This window comes from Patagioenas fasciata, chromosome 1, assembly GCF_037038585.1.
Source record: "Patagioenas fasciata isolate bPatFas1 chromosome 1, bPatFas1.hap1, whole genome shotgun sequence".
NCBI lineage: Eukaryota > Metazoa > Chordata > Aves > Columbiformes > Columbidae > Patagioenas > Patagioenas fasciata.
The window spans coordinates 172,990,607-173,007,957 of record NC_092520.1 but is presented as its reverse complement, the minus strand read 5'-3'; the positions used below and the strand labels follow the sequence as shown (position 1 = coordinate 173,007,957).

Below are 17,351 nucleotides of genomic sequence, written 5' to 3'. Positions count from 1 at the left end.
GGGAAGCGGCGCTCCCGGCCCCGCCGCCCCCATTGGCTGGATTTTGCTGCAGACCCGCGACCGGCGGGGCCCGGCTGCGACACTGGCACCGAGCGACGCAACGACGGGACCGGGAAGCCGGGCCGAGCGCGACGGGAAGGAGGCCCTCCGCCCAGGGCTTTGCTCCCGCGATGCCCAGGGCGAGCCGGCGGGGGAAGACGGGGTGTCCCGGCGCAGTGGTGAGCACGGTGCCGCCCACCGCCGCTGCCTGTCGGAGGCGATGGCGCGAACGTCCCCGGCCGCAGGGGGAAGGGCGCGGAGATGAGCCCGCCCGTGCCCTACCCCGCCGCAGTCCTCAACCAGGTCGGACCACTGGCAATATAGAGAGGTGCTGGCGCATATTTGCGGCAGACGCGGCTTAGGGTCGATTGAGTGTGTAACGATGTCTGGTAGAGGCAAAGGCGGAAAGGGGCTCGGCAAGGGGGGCGCCAAGCGCCACCGCAAGGTGCTGCGCGATAACATCCAGGGCATCACCAAGCCGGCCATCCGCCGCCTGGCCCGGCGCGGCGGCGTCAAGCGCATCTCGGGGCTCATCTACGAGGAGACTCGCGGAGTGCTGAAGGTGTTCCTGGAGAACGTGATCCGCGACGCTGTCACCTACACCGAGCACGCCAAGAGGAAGACGGTGACAGCCATGGACGTGGTTTATGCCCTTAAGCGCCAGGGACGCACTCTCTACGGCTTCGGCGGCTAAACTTAGTTGTTGGGATAGCTTACATTCTTATAACACAAAGGCTCTTTTAAGAGCCACCCACACCTACAAAAAAGAGCCGTAATCGCTGTTCGTTGATGTTGCGATAAAAGGTTGGGGGCTGGAGGCTGGGCTTTACGCTCGTATCTATCGGCTGTAGGAAGTGCTGCCCACGGTCTGTCTTGGTACCCTCCCAGCTTCAAGCAACAGGCGAGTTTGAAAACGGGTGGTGGAGGATGTCTCGATTGCTCTCCGGAAAAAAAATATTCGGGGAACAGCGGTTTTGCTTGACTGTTGGGCTTCCGGGCACGAGGGAGGAAAAAAAAAACAGTAGGGTCTGAAACAAAATGATTTTTGTTTTCATCCATCTTCCTCTTCCCCTCCCCATCCCCTTCGCTCCCTCACTCCGGTCTCTATCGAAACGAGAATGGAAGGGACAAGCAGGCGAAAAAAACACAACAGGATACCGGGGGAAAGTGCTACAGCGAGAGCTGCTGCGCGACCGCCGGCTTTAGAGCAGCGGCCTCACACGCGAAGCTCATGAAATGGCGGCGCTCTCAGCTCTGCCAGTCGGGGAGTGGGGCGGGACGGAGCGGGAAGGCGCACGGAGAAGCACCAGCTTAAGAGCACCCGTAGCACCTCAGGGAGTGAAGAGAGAAAAGACCGCCAGCCCTGTCCGAAAACGCTTTCCTCTTACTCCACTTCTTCCGGCTGAAGGGATGCTGCTTGTCTAAGCACCGCTCCCTACCCCGCGGCAGCTCCAAACGGGGAACCTCAGTCAGAATCGCCAACACACGCGGGTCCAGGAAAGGGGCGTATCCCACGTTCCCTGCGCCCCCAACCTCCCCGTTATCCCAGAATCAGCACTGCCGCCAGCTCGGGAAAGAGCACTCAGCACGGACTACCTATACCTCATCAGAAAAACAGAGACACAGCTCTCTCCGGTGGCCATGTGGTGGCTCTTAAAAGAGCCTTTGGGTTTGGTGCTGGCTGGGCAGGAGCCTCAGGCACGCTCGCCGCGGATGCGGCGGGCCAGCTGGATGTCCTTGGGCATGATGGTGACGCGCTTGGCGTGGATGGCGCACAGGTTGGTGTCCTCGAACAGCCCCACCAGGTAGGCCTCGCTGGCCTCCTGCAGCGCCATGACGGCCGAGCTCTGGAAGCGCAGGTCGGTCTTGAAGTCCTGCGCGATCTCGCGCACCAGGCGCTGGAAGGGCAGCTTGCGGATCAGCAGCTCCGTCGACTTCTGGTAGCGCCGGATCTCGCGCAGCGCCACCGTGCCGGGCCGGTAGCGGTGCGGCTTCTTCACGCCGCCGGTGGCCGGCGCGCTCTTGCGGGCAGCCTTGGTGGCCAGCTGCTTGCGGGGCGCCTTCCCGCCCGTCGACTTACGCGCTGTCTGCTTGGTACGCGCCATATCACCTCAGCGTATTACACTCTCAGTAACACAAACTAGCAGTGCCTGCGACTCTCATTTATAACGGGTCGCGGCCCCGCCTTCCAGACTCTGATTGGTTCGAAAAGCGAAGAATTTAATTGGGTAATTCCAAGCATCTTCTAAGAACTGAGATAACTGAAGGAGCCGCAAGCCCCAGCCTTTTCAAAAGACCAGTCGATCTTTTTTTTTCTTTTCCTGTTATTTTTGGAGGTAGTTTGAAGAGCTCTAAAAGTTTTATTTCTTTATTATTTGCTCTTTATTTTTTCCCTGATTTTTTTTGAGACTCTACATCCTGCTTACCGAGTCCGTGTATATTTTATAATAATGCATATTGGTTTAGCAGTTAAAAAGCTAAAGGAAGCATGTGAGTTTTACTTTTGGATTTCTAGTACAAATATTTTCCTAAATAATTTATAACGACAACATGAGACTGACCGGCCTTTAGTATGCTCGAGTCTTGCTAAGTAAAGGAACACAGTCCATCAGTAGATTGCATAAGAAGAAATAACTTATTGAATACCGAAATTAACAAAGTGGTTTAAAAACAAAAAAAAAAAAAAAAGGAAAAAAGTCGCGTTCGTAGAAATGGAAGATGAAAAAATTAGGCTTGTGATTTAATTATTAAAGAACTCGCTTCAGCACAGAGGAGGTTAACGCGGGATTTTCAAATTGGCGCAATGAGGTGGGCCATGCTCATCAGCCAATGAAAAAGCAGAGCTCGGATATAAAAAGGAGCTAGAGCGTTTACCAGTGCACAGTTCCTGTTTTTTAGACTTTCCAGGCTTAGGGTGAAGCAAGACTAATAATGGCACGTACGAAGCAGACGGCGCGTAAGTCGACGGGCGGGAAGGCGCCCCGCAAGCAGCTGGCCACCAAGGCTGCCCGCAAGAGCGCGCCGGCCACCGGCGGCGTGAAGAAGCCGCACCGCTACCGGCCCGGCACGGTGGCGCTGCGCGAGATCCGGCGCTACCAGAAGTCGACGGAGCTGCTGATCCGCAAGCTGCCCTTCCAGCGCCTGGTGCGCGAGATCGCGCAGGACTTCAAGACCGACCTGCGCTTCCAGAGCTCGGCCGTCATGGCGCTGCAGGAGGCCAGCGAGGCCTACCTGGTGGGGCTGTTCGAGGACACCAACCTGTGCGCCATCCACGCCAAGCGCGTCACCATCATGCCCAAGGACATCCAGCTGGCCCGCCGCATCCGCGGCGAGCGTGCCTGAGGCTCCTGCCCAGCCAGCACCAAACCCAAAGGCTCTTTTAAGAGCCACCACATGGCCACCGGAGAGAGCTGTGTCTCTGTTTTTCTGATGAGGTATAGGTAGTCCGTGCTGAGTGCTCTTTCCCGAGCTGGCGGCAGTGCTGATTCTGGGATAACGGGGAGGTTGGGGGCGCAGGGAACGTGGGATACGCCCCTTTCCTGGACCCGCGTGTGTTGGCGATTCTGACTGAGGTTCCCCGTTTGGAGCTGCCGCGGGGTAGGGAGCGGTGCTTAGACAAGCAGCATCCCTTCAGCCGGAAGAAGTGGAGTAAGAGGAAAGCGTTTTCGGACAGGGCTGGCGGTCTTTTCTCTCTTCACTCCCTGAGGTGCTACGGGTGCTCTTAAGCTGGTGCTTCTCCGTGCGCCTTCCCGCTCCGTCCCGCCCCACTCCCCGACTGGCAGAGCTGAGAGCGCCGCCATTTCATGAGCTTCGCGTGTGAGGCCGCTGCTCTAAAGCCGGCGGTCGCGCAGCAGCTCTCGCTGTAGCACTTTCCCCCGGTATCCTGTTGTGTTTTTTTCGCCTGCTTGTCCCTTCCATTCTCGTTTCGATAGAGACCGGAGTGAGGGAGCGAAGGGGATGGGGAGGGGAAGAGGAAGATGGATGAAAACAAAAATCATTTTGTTTCAGACCCTACTGTTTTTTTTTTCCTCCCTCGTGCCCGGAAGCCCAACAGTCAAGCAAAACCGCTGTTCCCCGAATATTTTTTTTCCGGAGAGCAATCGAGACATCCTCCACCACCCGTTTTCAAACTCGCCTGTTGCTTGAAGCTGGGAGGGTACCAAGACAGACCGTGGGCAGCACTTCCTACAGCCGATAGATACGAGCGTAAAGCCCAGCCTCCAGCCCCCAACCTTTTATCGCAACATCAACGAACAGCGATTACGGCTCTTTTTTGTAGGTGTGGGTGGCTCTTAAAAGAGCCTTTGTGTTATAAGAATGTAAGCTATCCCAACAACTAAGTTTAGCCGCCGAAGCCGTAGAGAGTGCGTCCCTGGCGCTTAAGGGCATAAACCACGTCCATGGCTGTCACCGTCTTCCTCTTGGCGTGCTCGGTGTAGGTGACAGCGTCGCGGATCACGTTCTCCAGGAACACCTTCAGCACTCCGCGAGTCTCCTCGTAGATGAGCCCCGAGATGCGCTTGACGCCGCCGCGCCGGGCCAGGCGGCGGATGGCCGGCTTGGTGATGCCCTGGATGTTATCGCGCAGCACCTTGCGGTGGCGCTTGGCGCCCCCCTTGCCGAGCCCCTTTCCGCCTTTGCCTCTACCAGACATCGTTACACACTCAATCGACCCTAAGCCGCGTCTGCCGCAAATATGCGCCAGCACCTCTCTATATTGCCAGTGGTCCGACCTGGTTGAGGACTGCGGCGGGGTAGGGCACGGGCGGGCTCATCTCCGCGCCCTTCCCCCTGCGGCCGGGGACGTTCGCGCCATCGCCTCCGACAGGCAGCGGCGGTGGGCGGCACCGTGCTCACCACTGCGCCGGGACACCCCGTCTTCCCCCGCCGGCTCGCCCTGGGCATCGCGGGAGCAAAGCCCTGGGCGGAGGGCCTCCTTCCCGTCGCGCTCGGCCCGGCTTCCCGGTCCCGTCGTTGCGTCGCTCGGTGCCAGTGTCGCAGCCGGGCCCCGCCGGTCGCGGGTCTGCAGCAAAATCCAGCCAATGGGGGCGGCGGGGCCGGGAGCGCCCCTTCCCGCCCGCGCTCCGCCACCGCCATTTCGCTGCGCTCCAACAAAGGGCCCGGTGGGGGGGTGAGGGGAGCACGGACGTTCTGGTCTCGGTGCTTGAGTAAACCCACCCTTTTATACCGAGAGATGTGTAACGTTATTAATCTACTTTTTTCTTTTTTTAAATTTTTTTCTTTGGGTGTGATTCTTTTTTTAAAAGAAGGTTGTCCATCTTTTAATACATTCCTGAATAAAATTCAACCTTTTTTGTCTGCTTTAAATCATTTGGTATGTGTCTGTTCATTTTCATGTCTCAATCTTTGTTGATACAAAGTGCCTCAAAGTATTCCTTTTCCTGTTTGTTTTTTTCAACATTGTTTCACTTTTCGAACATGAAACATAGTATTTTTCTGACTTGTAGTTTTACAGCTACATTCACAGGGAAGGGCACATCATTTTATGAGTTGCATAGTCTTAATCAACTTTAGACATCTCAAGTGCAGAAATGTTACTTTGGAAAGCACATGGCAACTTCCTCTGTGAAAGAGCAGCATGCACAATCACACTACACAAGCACCCACTGACCTTCAGTTATTATTCAGCTGTTGTTTTTTAGAGGGTTTTGGTGTTTTGTTTAACTTTTTTTTTTTTTTTAGCTGGAAGGCTTAAACGAAGCAGTAGATGTTCAGTTCACCCTAGCCAACTTTCCCCAATGGAGGCTTTAACTTGGGTGTCTTTCTACTCCATAGCTTATCTTAACAGTTTTTTTGGAACTGAGAATCTCTAGGACCTGGATCAACTATCATTTTTGTTAGAGTTGTTCAATAGATTTAAAAGGATTAACATACAGGAGGGCCTATATGCAGAAGCTGGGTGTTGTGTTTGAGTTTTGGGTTTTTTTAATGTGTCTGTTTTCTGAATCTATGGACTTTACACTTCTGAGCTTGCCCTGTATTATTCTACATTTTCTCTTTCAGATCAGTGCAGCAAAAGTGGCAGTCTTCAATTGCTATTGTAGAGACAGAACTGGAGATCCTATGCCACATTGTCCCTGAGTAGCTTGTCAAGTCATGGACTTTTACAGATGTTCACAAGACAACTCCTGTTACCCAGCAGAGGTTTTCTCAGTGAACTGCTTTTCCAGGTAATGTTTATGCCAAAAGAAAGTCACCGAGTTCACAGTGTATGTGAGGAGTTAAATCTTTAGGGATCGGCCACTTTGGCTTCTCTTCTTGCTTTGCTGAAAAAGAGAGAGCTACCTTTCTTTTCTTGAAAAGGCATGTGCAGCTCCCTCCTGCCTTATCAGGTTTTCTCCAAGATGATCATGCTGCTAAAGGCACTTGTGGGGGAGACAGAGCAAACGTAGATGAATAAGCATCCACCCATCTCTCTTCTTGATAAGAGGGAACAGGGATGTGGGGTGGAGGCACATGAAACTGGAGTTGCAGCATCACAGAGGCAGCATGAAGCTGCTCTCCTCAACACAGGTGGCTGGTTTTGTCTCTCCAGTTTGGGTGTTAAGCACAGCAGAAGCATTTAGGAGCAACTGTCACTCACCAGGAAGGAGAAAGGTCCCACTCTTTCCTCATCTGCCTCCCTTTCTTCAGACAGCACTATTTTGGATGTAGGCTGGAAATCTTGGTGAATCCAGAATTCTTCCCAGCAAAGGTGAAAAAGCAGAAGCAAAACCAGCTTGGTAAGGTGACAGGTCTTTCTATTCCTAGCACCAGTATCTTGAATCTCTGTCACTGTCCTTAGAAATGTACTTGAATAATTAGTTTCTTGTGATTTGAGCAGTCTCACCAACATTAAACTACATTTACATATGCCAGATACATTTCCTGTATAGGCCCATGATATCCTTTTGCTCTGATATCAAGGAAGTCTAGACTCTGAATAGCCCTTAAGAGTTCCAAAAGCAAATAGCATCATTACAGTACTGCCTATATGATACTGCATTATATAGTCCTAGCTTCATTCAACCACAAATTAACTCGATCCCTTTAAAAGTGGATTATAGCATTCCAATTTACTTATGAACAAATACATAATTGTAATTTATGTTGCCACACAGCATTGTGATTTAAAAATAAAATATTACCCTTTTTCTAAACATACAGGCTAGTACTATATTAAACAGCACTTCCTCTATTAAGTAAAATATATTAGCACATCAGAATTCCTAATACTATAAAATCATTTTCGTCTGTTTAAACAATTGTATTTTCCTCTTGCACAATTATATCAGGTTAACAAGAAAACAGCCAGAACTTCTGATTCACAATAAACTCAAAATTCAATTTTAAACCCATTATTTGTTTCATTATCAGGAATATCTTGGTTTTTACTTATGTTAATCCAATATTTCTATTACTTCCCAAAAGACATCCACTTTCTTGCTGCTTATAAATTAAACCAGAACTTCCATCTCATTTAAAGTCCTGAAAAACATACCACATTCTGTGGGCCAGATGAATTTATTTAAAACACAATCAACAAAGTTTAGTATTCCAGAGCCTCAACGTATTTCCTGGTTCTATTTTTTCTCTTCTACATTTAACTTGTGGTTGTTACAAATGTAGGCTATTATATACAATATGCAGGTATGTGTCCTCTTGAAGAAAATAATAGTAATTAAAAAAAAAAATTACCAAAATAGCTTTGGATTTTCTCTGGTTTTTTGTAGGTTCTGTTTGGGGTTTGTTTTGAATTTTGTTTGTTTGTTTGTTTTTCCTGAAGAAGCCGCCCATAACTACTCTTTGTACTTACAGATCCGCCCGAGCAGGCAGCTTCAGGAGCCACCCGAGCCCTGGTGCTCCGGGGTGACCCCGGGGCGGGGCGACGCTAGACAGCAGAGGACGAGCTTCGCCGCCGAACTGTGAGATTGAAACAGCTTGTTGTGATTGGCTTGTAGGATTCGAGTTTTTAACCAATACTAGCGTGGGATTTGAAAAGGTCCAATTACAAAGCCGTCGGTACGATATGTAACGTCACTGGTCCTGTTATCCAATAGAAGCGCTGATAGCTGAGGCCAGAGATTTGCATAAGGCCCCTATAAATAGAGCAGTAATCGCACTGGTGGGCACTCCGGTGCTTTACAGCAACGTGAGAGGTTTCGCCATGCCTGAGCCGGCCAAGTCTGCCCCCGCGCCTAAGAAGGGCTCCAAGAAGGCTGTCACCAAGACGCAGAAGAAGGGCGACAAGAAGCGCAAGAAGAGCCGCAAGGAGAGCTACTCCATCTACGTGTACAAGGTGCTGAAGCAGGTGCACCCCGACACGGGCATCTCGTCCAAGGCCATGGGCATCATGAACTCGTTCGTCAATGACATCTTCGAGCGCATCGCCGGCGAGGCCTCGCGCCTGGCGCACTACAACAAGCGCTCCACCATCACGTCGCGGGAGATCCAGACGGCCGTGCGGCTCCTGCTGCCCGGCGAGCTGGCCAAGCACGCCGTCTCCGAGGGCACCAAGGCTGTTACCAAGTACACCAGCTCCAAGTAGAGCGTCCCGGATCGTCAGTTTTAATCCAAAGGCTCTTTTAAGAGCCACCAAATATTTCAAGTAGAAGGGCTGAGTTATTCTGTGTTGGGAGAGGTATGTAAATAGTCTGTTCTTTTAAACGTGAAAGGTTTTCACTAAATAGCTGGTGCTAGATAGTTAATACTTGGAAGTTTAGAAGTCAAAAACTGGCAAAAAAGGAGCAGCAGCACCTTAGTATTTTACCAGTTCTCCGCTCACAGAATTTTAGTTCTGCAGGTGAAGGTAGGTGTTCTTTTTGTCTACGTTCTGTAATTTTATTTTTCAAGGGTTTTTTAATACCTCGAAGTTTGGTAGAAAATCACAACTGCTAGTAAGAATTATTTTTCTGTGCATTATACATATAAAATAAAAACTTTCAGTAACTAAACACTATGAAAGTTGCTAACGCAAGTTTTCTAAGCGTTGGTGACTTAGTTTTTCCTTTTCCCGTGCGTTCCAGTGTGCCCTCCCCAACCTCCGACACACTTTTCAGTGAAATAGCTGCCTACTAATTAGGACAACAGGGAAACGTTTTCTATACAAAGGGTTTCCCTTTTTAAAACACCCATGTCTAAAGTCTGCGCAAGGATGGGTGTGAAGGTGGGGGCGGCTGGTGATGTGCAAGGTACGCGGGGGCTGGGAGTACTGGAGGGAAGAGCCACATCTCTGCCCTGCCGGGCAGAAGCAGAGCCACGGAATACCCCTTCGCCCCCGCTACGCCAACCCCGGAGCGAGCGGCGCTCCCTCCAGCTACGGGGGACGGCACCAGGAACAGCCGCGGGTGGGGGATGCGGGGTGGGGTCAGCGCTCTGAGGGGCGGGGCCTGGCGGGCAAAACCGGCCAATCCCAACCCAGCGCGGCACTTTTAAACCGCCCCCCCCAGGCACCGCAGCCAAGGGGTATTCGCTGTGCTACGGGACCGGCGCTGCCGCTCTCGGCTGCGCCCGTCAATTAAGAGGGGGCGGGGAAAGCGCCGCTGCTCTCGCAGCGCTTCCCCACGGCACGATAGGAACACGATTCCTCTTTAAAGATTCCGGCATTCCCCTTGCAGACTGAACGCGCACGCTAAAACCGGTAACTTTCTTTCGCATGCGTTACTATCAAACCCCTTTTCAAAAACACTGTGCTGTTGCAGCTACCCCAGTGTTTCAGCTCTTTTTAAGATTAAGTGGGTGGCTCTTAAAAGAGCCTTTGGGTTTATTTAAATGAGCAAACTAGTTTCCCAGTCCTTTTACTTCTTTTTAGGCGCTGCCTTCTTCGCCTTTGCTGCTTTGGGCTTGGCTGCCTTGGGCTTGGCTGCTTTGGGCTTCACCGCCTTTGCTTTGGCTGGGCTCTTCACTGCTTTCTTGGGTCGACCAGCCTTGGCAGCCTTTTTAGGGCTTTTGGCGGCTTTCTTGGCCGCGGTAGCCGCCGGCTTCTTGGCTTTCTTAGGGCTCTTCTTCACTGCCGCCGCCTTCTTGGGCTTCTTGGCCGCGCTGGCAGGCTTCTTTGCCGCTGGCTTCTTGGCCTTGGCTGCCGGCTTCTTTTTTGTTACCTTCTCTTTCGTCTCGCCAGGCTTCTTGTTCAGTTTGAAAGACCCGGAAGCACCGGTGCCCTTGGTCTGCACCAGAGTGCCCTTGCTGACCAGACTCTTGAGCCCCAGCTTGATACGGCTGTTGTTCTTCTCCACATCGTAGCCGCCGGCGGCCAACGCCTTCTTGAGCGCGGCGAGCGAGAGCCCCTTGCGCTCCTTGGAGGCGGACACGGCCTTGGTGATCAGCTCGGTGACGCTGGGGCCCGCGGGCTTGCGGGCTTTAGAGCCGCTCGCCGCTTTCTTCGGCTTCTTGGCGGCGGCCTTGGCGCCGGGAGCAGAGACAGCGGGAGCGGCAACAGGCGCGGTCTCCGACATAGTGTCAGGCGTCGTCCACGAATCAGGGAAAACCACTGGGCCTGGAGCAAGTCAGCGGCCTCGTATTTATAGAGAGGAGCCGCGCGGTGATTGGTGCGTTGCAGCGCCCGCCCCGCTGCACGGCAGAAAGGTCCCTTCTGCCCGTTCATTTTGTGTTTCTTAGGGGTGAAAAAAGCCGTTTTTTATCAGAATTCCTGCCACTAACTCACCCCCAGTTCGCAGCGACGTGGAAAGGAAAGACTGTTGTTCCCCTCGGCAAAGTTTCCCTTCGAAGATGCAAAGGGTGAGTTAAAAAAGAGGCGATAAACCATGAGTCCTGGACCTGGACAGACCTCGGGAGACAGAAACTTTTGTTTTTCCTTCTAAATAAAATCCGCGACGTAGGCAACTAAATCCCAAAAGTAATTAATTATTATTCTTTAAAGGGTCTTCTCTTAATCTGCACTGAAAATCAGGGATTTGAATCGATACTTTAATCGCAAATTGATTTCAAAGAGGAGGAAGTAACACAGGCTCATCTTGAGCACTGAATATGGATTAGAAATTAGCTTCTTTGTCCAAAGTCCTTTACCTCTTTCAAAATAATTAAAATAAATTAAATTAGTGCATTATGCAACAAGGCAAGAAGCAGATTAAAATCCTGTGAAGGGCTGTTTGTGCCCCAGAAGAAGATGACTTTTTACAGGGTAGCACCTTGTACTGTGTTGCTCCCTGTGCACAATACAGACATGGTTCCCTAGTGCTCTGCTACAGAAATATTTATTTTCATAATAAATTAGGTGGCTTAAGAAGTTATCATGGACATTTTTTGTGAACAGTTATAATCGATGCCCTTTTGCTTTGTAAACCAGCCGTGTTTTTATTTTGATACAGTTTGATTGGTGAAAATCTGAGTCATCTGAGGAGACATTGCTGCAGAGGCTTTTCCATACTTGACACAATAAAACTTTCTCAAGTTATCAGTTAGGACTCCCCTTTCACAGCAGAATGTAAAATATTCTTTTTTCTTTTATTTTTTACTCTCCAGCGACTGATTTGAAGTAATATTAAAAATTAAATATCCAGCTGATACATCTATTACTCTAAAATGGCCGGCTGCTAGCAAGGGGGGAAAAGTGTTCATCTGCACTTTGAAAGTGCCACAGTTAAACAAGTTAAAAATAAACACATTTTACTTTTATGAGTACAGAGAGCTAAGATATGTATTCTCTCATATTTTTCACTATTGCCCACAACCTTTTGTTTTACCGACAGCCTGTGAACTGTTACCGCTTGCTATTGTAACTGGCAGTGATAGAGATTTTGTACAATCTTACAATTCAAATACTTTGTTTTCAAATGGATAATTATTAAAATGTGTTTATTGAACTATAACATTTCTTTGTGTGTTTCTACTTCACCTTCTTTACAGTAATTTACAGCACTATATCTAAGGTAAAATCAGAACTGGCAACTGGCCTTTAATTTGCCTCAGTGGGGACCAGTTCCTCTCAAACTAATTCACTTTCAGGCAGAAAATGGGCACAGCAGCTCAAAGCCATGAAAAGAAAATGTATTAAAAATTAATCAACCATTCAGAATGCCTATTGTTATGAAAAAAGAACAAAGTCTGAAGGTCAAATGGTTCAGAGCAGGGAACAGTTGCTTTTAAAGAGATCAGTGAGTTACCTCAGCTTCACACAGAGCTAAGCCAATGCTGGAAGAGGTCTGTGGGGGCTATTCTGACCCCTACCAGAGCAGAATTATTTCCTTCACTTAAACCTGATTTTTATTATCTACTTACCAGCAATTACGCTTATTTTGCAGTGTTTTTTATTTATATTAAATACATAGCCATTACAACAGCAAAGACAATAGTTTTGGATTTGGGGAGTTTCTGTGAATTTTTATTTTATACGTTCTCAGTGTGCTTTGGTCAGTTTTGCTTGTGTTTTCTTATGATCTACAGCTCCTTTTATGATCAAGTGGGTGGCTCTAAAAAGAGCCTTTGGGTTACTTTCTAGAGAAAAATACTCCCCACGTTTTACTTGCTTTTTGCCTTGTGACTATCAGTCTTCTTGGGCAGCAGCACGGCCTGGATGTTGGGCAGCACCCCGCCCTGCGCGATGGTCACCTTGCCCAGCAGCTTGTTGAGCTCCTCGTCGTTGCGGATGGCCAGCTGCAGGTGGCGGGGGATGATGCGCGTCTTCTTGTTGTCGCGGGCCGCGTTGCCCGCCAGCTCCAGGATCTCGGCCGTCAGGTACTCCAGCACGGCCGCCAGGTACACCGGGGCGCCGGCGCCCACCCGCTCCGCGTAGTTGCCCTTGCGCAGCAGCCGGTGCACGCGGCCCACGGGGAACTGCAGCCCGGCCCGCGACGAGCGCGACTTGGCCTTGGCCCGCGCCTTCCCGCCCTGCTTCCCGCGGCCGGACATCACTATGAACGCTCTTCCGTTACCGCCGCTTAAACTGACGTGGACCACGCGTCACCGCGCCCCGCGCCCTGTCCCTTTTATAGCTTCCCCGCGCGCCCCGGTCTGCTTTTTGATTGGTTGTAGCACGCTCTCGCTCGCTCCAGCCAATAGCGCTGCGGATCCAAATCCACCCAATGGGAGAGCAGGCTTCTGGCCCTCCCCGCCCCTCCGCCCCGCCTGCCGGCCGCGGGGGAGGAAAGGGACGGGCTGGGCGCTCCCGGCGCGGGGGCAGCGACCATCTCTGGGCGGGGTCCAACCTCTCCCTTCGGCTCTGGTCCGTGCTCGCTTCGGCCGAGCAACCCCTCCGCCGCTGCCCCCCGGTCCGTGCTCCAGAGGGCATGTGGTAGGGAAACGTGTCCCCGCCTGCCTGAGGGGAGCAGACGCGCGCAGCTGCCTGCCAGGGACAAGGGGGGAACCTCTGCTTGTACCATCGCTGTCGTTTTAGAATCACCCTGCATTTAGAACTTCAAAAACTCTACTACGAGATTACTTTAAAAAATACATTAGAGAGTAGAAACATTAGCTTTGGTAAGAATATCTGCAACCCAATGCGTGTAGAAATCAGACAGGAACGTGTAACATGGGAAATTTTTCTGATTCTGGAGAATAATCACTCAAATGCTACTCGAACTAACATGGTATGATTTGCAAGGCTGTTCTGCAGAGCATTAGAAATCAGCCTTTGGTGCTTCTATTCAAATTAGAGACTTACTGTACTGATAAGCTGATTTGACTTTATTAAGAGTCAGGATGTTTGGAATTATCTGGGTCCATCTTACAGAGAGATTCTTGGTAATTTTTCTTCCTTTGTTCTAATTATCTGTGGTTTCTCTTTATTTCGTGACATCTTTTTCACTTTCTTCTATGCATTTCTAGCAAAGGCAGACACTATTTCTGTTTAAATTATTGAAAGAGCCTGCACCCTGGCATTAGCTACATCCTTCTGCTACCCTCATGTTTTACAGAAGGCTCTTCCTCTATTTTCCCCACAATTCTGACTTTTGCTCTTATTTCCATAAATTCTAGTTCTGCATGATTTTCCCCCATCTTTATTCCTTGATGCTTTGTGCTCTGACTTGTGGCTCTTATGGATGCACCCCAGATCCTATGACAGGGTTATAATAAAATTATAGTGAAGTGAGTAGTGTAGGCACCAGACTCCACTGCTTATCTTGGATACTAACATTGTCGTATTTCAGGAAAAGACAAAGCCATGACTCACGAGGCCATCCATGATAACCTACCAAAACATCCCAAACAAAACAACAAAACACCCCAAAAGAAGACATTTCATCTAAATTCAGAGAACTTCATCCTTCTTTCCAGAGGGTAAACTAGTAGGAATTCTGATCTAAACTGTTCTGAGTATGCCAGTCGTGGCAGAAGGATTACAAACAAGGACAAATTAAAAAAAAATCTCCATAGCACATAGAAAGTACAACCACAACTTGTTCATGTCTGGGCAACCAAGATAAGGTCCCTGTTCTGAAGGTTCAGTAACCTTTAGAAAGTATCTTTCCTTAGTGGTGAGATTCAGTGGATTATCCAAAATTAATCTCTGAATCATTCTGCCTTTCTATGTTTGTGCCATCACTAAATTTCACTGACACATAGGGTAAATCACACTACTTATCTATGCCTCAGTTCTTTCTCAGCCTCTTGCCTCCCCGTGATCATTTCTTCTCCTGTGAACACTCAGCCACAGATGAAAAACAAGACCACAAGATGGAAGTGGTGCTACAGAGAAGAATCCCAAGTATCTGTATGACCACAATATGAGAACAAATGGGCCTGGGTTTATGTTACCGATTGTCCAAACCTGGGAACATCTGGAGTTGTAGAGAAGATGGCATTATAGGACTGTGTTCATGACCAGTGCCATCATAAGGTAAGTACATAATTGTTTCCATGGGCTCTGTTGAAATACTGTTCTTGAATATGCCAGAAGCTATCTATAGTGTTCTTTTCTCCTTTTTAATAAGGCAATTTCTATTTAAATACTAAGCGTTGATACAACTCTCCTTCAATAAATGGTGTGATGTATACACATGTATCTATTTGACACACTTTCTTATTTAATCCCTTTTTGACTGGGTACTGAGACACAGCAGAGGATTTTCCTATTTTATCTTCATAGAAGTTTATGCACAAAACCTTACGTAATTTGATGGGTGTTCAGCCAAAGTAAGTTTTACTGATCTGCTCTTTTTTAAGGATTCCACTCAGAGTCATTACCAGAGGCCGAAGATAAAACATGAATAAACGGAAAAAAAAAATCTAGCTGATGCATGCATTGTCAGTTTAGCAGTCAAATTGCTTTACAATAGTTTCTGATGCTGAGAGATAAATGATGGTCAGCAATCCTCAAAGCTGGATTTGATGTTTCTGCCATGGCTCGTCCTTCATGTAGTTTGTGAAGAACTAGGTGATTAACCAAGTGCATGGGTTGAAGTCAGAGCATCCACAGATCCCATTGCTTTTATCAAAGTGACAGGAAGAACTTACATCCTAGAACTGTGTCAAAGGCAAGGAAGGAAAAATATCACCCATATTAATTTAGCTGAAGACAAACCATAGTTGTACTCAATCAGATGAAATATCAGCCCCAAGCACAGCCAGTTTCTACACATACAGTCCCAGATAGTCATATAGCTCCCAACCTCACGTTTGTCTGAAAACAAAACCACAACAGAATGTGAGAATCCTAGTGTATGAGCCACATGAGAGGAAGCAGGCACCCTGGCCTTGGACTCTTCCCAGAAAAATCACCCTCTTGTGACTCCTGGATGATTTGCATTGTCAAATCCAGCTCTTCCCTGTGCTCTCAGAGTCCAGCTCAGGAAATTCTCTCCCCACCTCAGCCCCACATCTCTTCCTCACCCTCACACCTTTCCCCAAGCCATTTTAGAGGTCTATCAGTTGTAGGATATTATCTACCTCCTTTACAACCCCTCTTACGCCCCAGGAAGGGTGAGGAAGTTCTCTCTCTGTTATTATACACATTCCTTGTGAATGAAACTTACCTTTTTATGTCCATTTGAACACCTAGCAAATTCAAATCCTTTTGCCTCTATCTGAAGACAAATAGATACAGCAACAGGTGAGTGTTTGCTCTGTCCCAAAAAGAAGAAAAGGTGGTCCACCCTGTGTGAGAATACAGCCAAAGAAACACAAAACAAAACTTAAAAAGAAAAAAGTCCAGATTTAAGCGGAGGAACAGAATGAATCAACTGACTCCTGCAGGTTACTAATGTAACCACAGGGCTGCCAGGGAGATTTTCTTGACTTTGAATGACCTTGAATGGGAGAGAGGTCCTGATCCCACACCACAGTTGTTCTCCTCAGGCCACTTCCTGGGAGGGTCAATACTATTACTAAACTGAGGGTCAGAGGTATCAAAATGACCCCCATTCCTCCCAAAAAAATCACTATTCACACATTTCACTTATCAAAGAATAAAAACAAAATGCATTTTTTTTAACGCTGAAATAAAGAATATATTCCATAAATATAACTTAAATATATATGTATTTAAGATGCTACCAACACAACTGCAATCAACTGCTGAACCAGGAAAAGAACTGTTGTACAAGCCTATTTATGCCCAGAATTCATGAAAACAGAATCCCCCTGCTCCGGCAGGCAGATTGGACTAGATGATCTTTTGAGGTTCCTTCCAACCCCTAATATTCTGTAATACTGTGAAAGATTTCAAGTGTAAGTTCCAGTAGCTAATAATTCTGTCTCCTTAAAACAGATTCAACCTCAAAACATTGAGTATTCTGCTAAGTGCAATGCTTATAGCCACCTAACAGGTATTGTTCAAGATATCTACTAGTCTAGCAGCTTAACAAATTTTCTTTATTAAAAAATTAAAAACCCACAAGTCTGGATATATTCACTTAGAAATGGATATATTTTTAGAGGATTCACTCTTAATCACCAAGAAACCAGAAGCTCTTCAACAAGGATAATTAAAGGTTTTCTCAATCTTTCACACTATATTGTACTTAGAACACTAACTCACACTTTCCTCCTTTTTTTTAACAGGATGAAGACACCTACATAAATAGCTAACTACTAGTATTAGGCTCTGTGCTCAAATTCAGCATTCCAGACAAAACTTTGCATTTTTGTAATATTTTTTCTCTCTCTGAAGGAGCAGCTCATTTGGGAGACACATTACCAACACAACTGATCTCACTGGTCTTAAAACTGATTTGTCTACAAGATCCCAGGAGATTTTGTAATCTGTTTCAAATGAGAATAAATATCTTCTTCTTGTATGTGGTAAGGGTTATTGGTATATTTGGCTGTCAGCATAGCAAATGAAGCTAAAGGAATACTTCTGCCCAAATAGAAAAATAAGTATTTTTTAAGATGGAAATGTCAAAGTTTCAAAAGTA

At 48.2% G+C, this 17,351-nt stretch overlaps 7 protein-coding genes and 1 long non-coding RNA gene across 8 annotated transcripts; 4 read left to right on the top strand and 4 right to left on the bottom strand.

The window, feature by feature from the left end:
- The first annotated feature begins 378 nt into the window (after positions 1-378).
- LOC139826020 (histone H4) lies at positions 379-1,189 on the top strand. The gene has a single exon (XM_071800786.1). It carries the CDS (start codon positions 422-424, stop codon positions 731-733), a length of 312 nt encoding a protein of 103 aa, XP_071656887.1. The 5' UTR covers positions 379-421; the 3' UTR covers positions 734-1,189.
- Positions 1,190-1,683: 494 nt separating this feature from the next.
- LOC136100767 (histone H3) lies at positions 1,684-2,163 on the bottom strand. The gene has a single exon (XM_065836114.2). The coding sequence runs from the start codon at positions 2,142-2,144 to the stop codon at positions 1,734-1,736; it is 411 nt and encodes a 136-aa protein (XP_065692186.1). The 5' UTR covers positions 2,145-2,163; the 3' UTR covers positions 1,684-1,733.
- Positions 2,164-2,940: 777 nt separating this feature from the next.
- On the top strand, positions 2,941-3,431 carry LOC136099863 (histone H3). The gene has a single exon (XM_065834529.2). The coding sequence runs from the start codon at positions 2,971-2,973 to the stop codon at positions 3,379-3,381; it is 411 nt and encodes a 136-aa protein (XP_065690601.2). The 5' UTR covers positions 2,941-2,970; the 3' UTR covers positions 3,382-3,431.
- Positions 3,432-4,321: 890 nt separating this feature from the next.
- On the bottom strand, positions 4,322-4,736 carry LOC136115825 (histone H4). Its single transcript, XM_065862053.2, has one exon. The coding sequence runs from the start codon at positions 4,691-4,693 to the stop codon at positions 4,382-4,384; it is 312 nt and encodes a 103-aa protein (XP_065718125.1). The 5' UTR covers positions 4,694-4,736; the 3' UTR covers positions 4,322-4,381.
- A 3,410-nt stretch (positions 4,737-8,146) lies between these two features.
- On the top strand, positions 8,147-8,639 carry LOC136103842 (histone H2B 1/2/3/4/6). Its single transcript, XM_065842313.2, has one exon. The coding sequence runs from the start codon at positions 8,207-8,209 to the stop codon at positions 8,585-8,587; it is 381 nt and encodes a 126-aa protein (XP_065698385.1). The 5' UTR covers positions 8,147-8,206; the 3' UTR covers positions 8,588-8,639.
- An 853-nt stretch (positions 8,640-9,492) lies between these two features.
- On the top strand, positions 9,493-17,205 carry LOC139826023 (uncharacterized). The gene is made up of 3 exons (XR_011736132.1): positions 9,493-9,679; positions 14,645-14,833; positions 16,996-17,205. It is a non-coding gene; the product is annotated as an uncharacterized lncRNA (long non-coding RNA).
- LOC136100762 (histone H1) lies at positions 9,775-10,520 on the bottom strand. Its single transcript, XM_065836101.2, has one exon. It carries the CDS (start codon positions 10,491-10,493, stop codon positions 9,837-9,839), a length of 657 nt encoding a protein of 218 aa, XP_065692173.1. The 5' UTR covers positions 10,494-10,520; the 3' UTR covers positions 9,775-9,836.
- LOC136100805 (histone H2A) lies at positions 11,976-12,943 on the bottom strand. The gene has a single exon (XM_065836193.2). The coding sequence runs from the start codon at positions 12,904-12,906 to the stop codon at positions 12,517-12,519; it is 390 nt and encodes a 129-aa protein (XP_065692265.1). The 5' UTR covers positions 12,907-12,943; the 3' UTR covers positions 11,976-12,516.
- Positions 17,206-17,351: the final 146 nt, after the last annotated feature.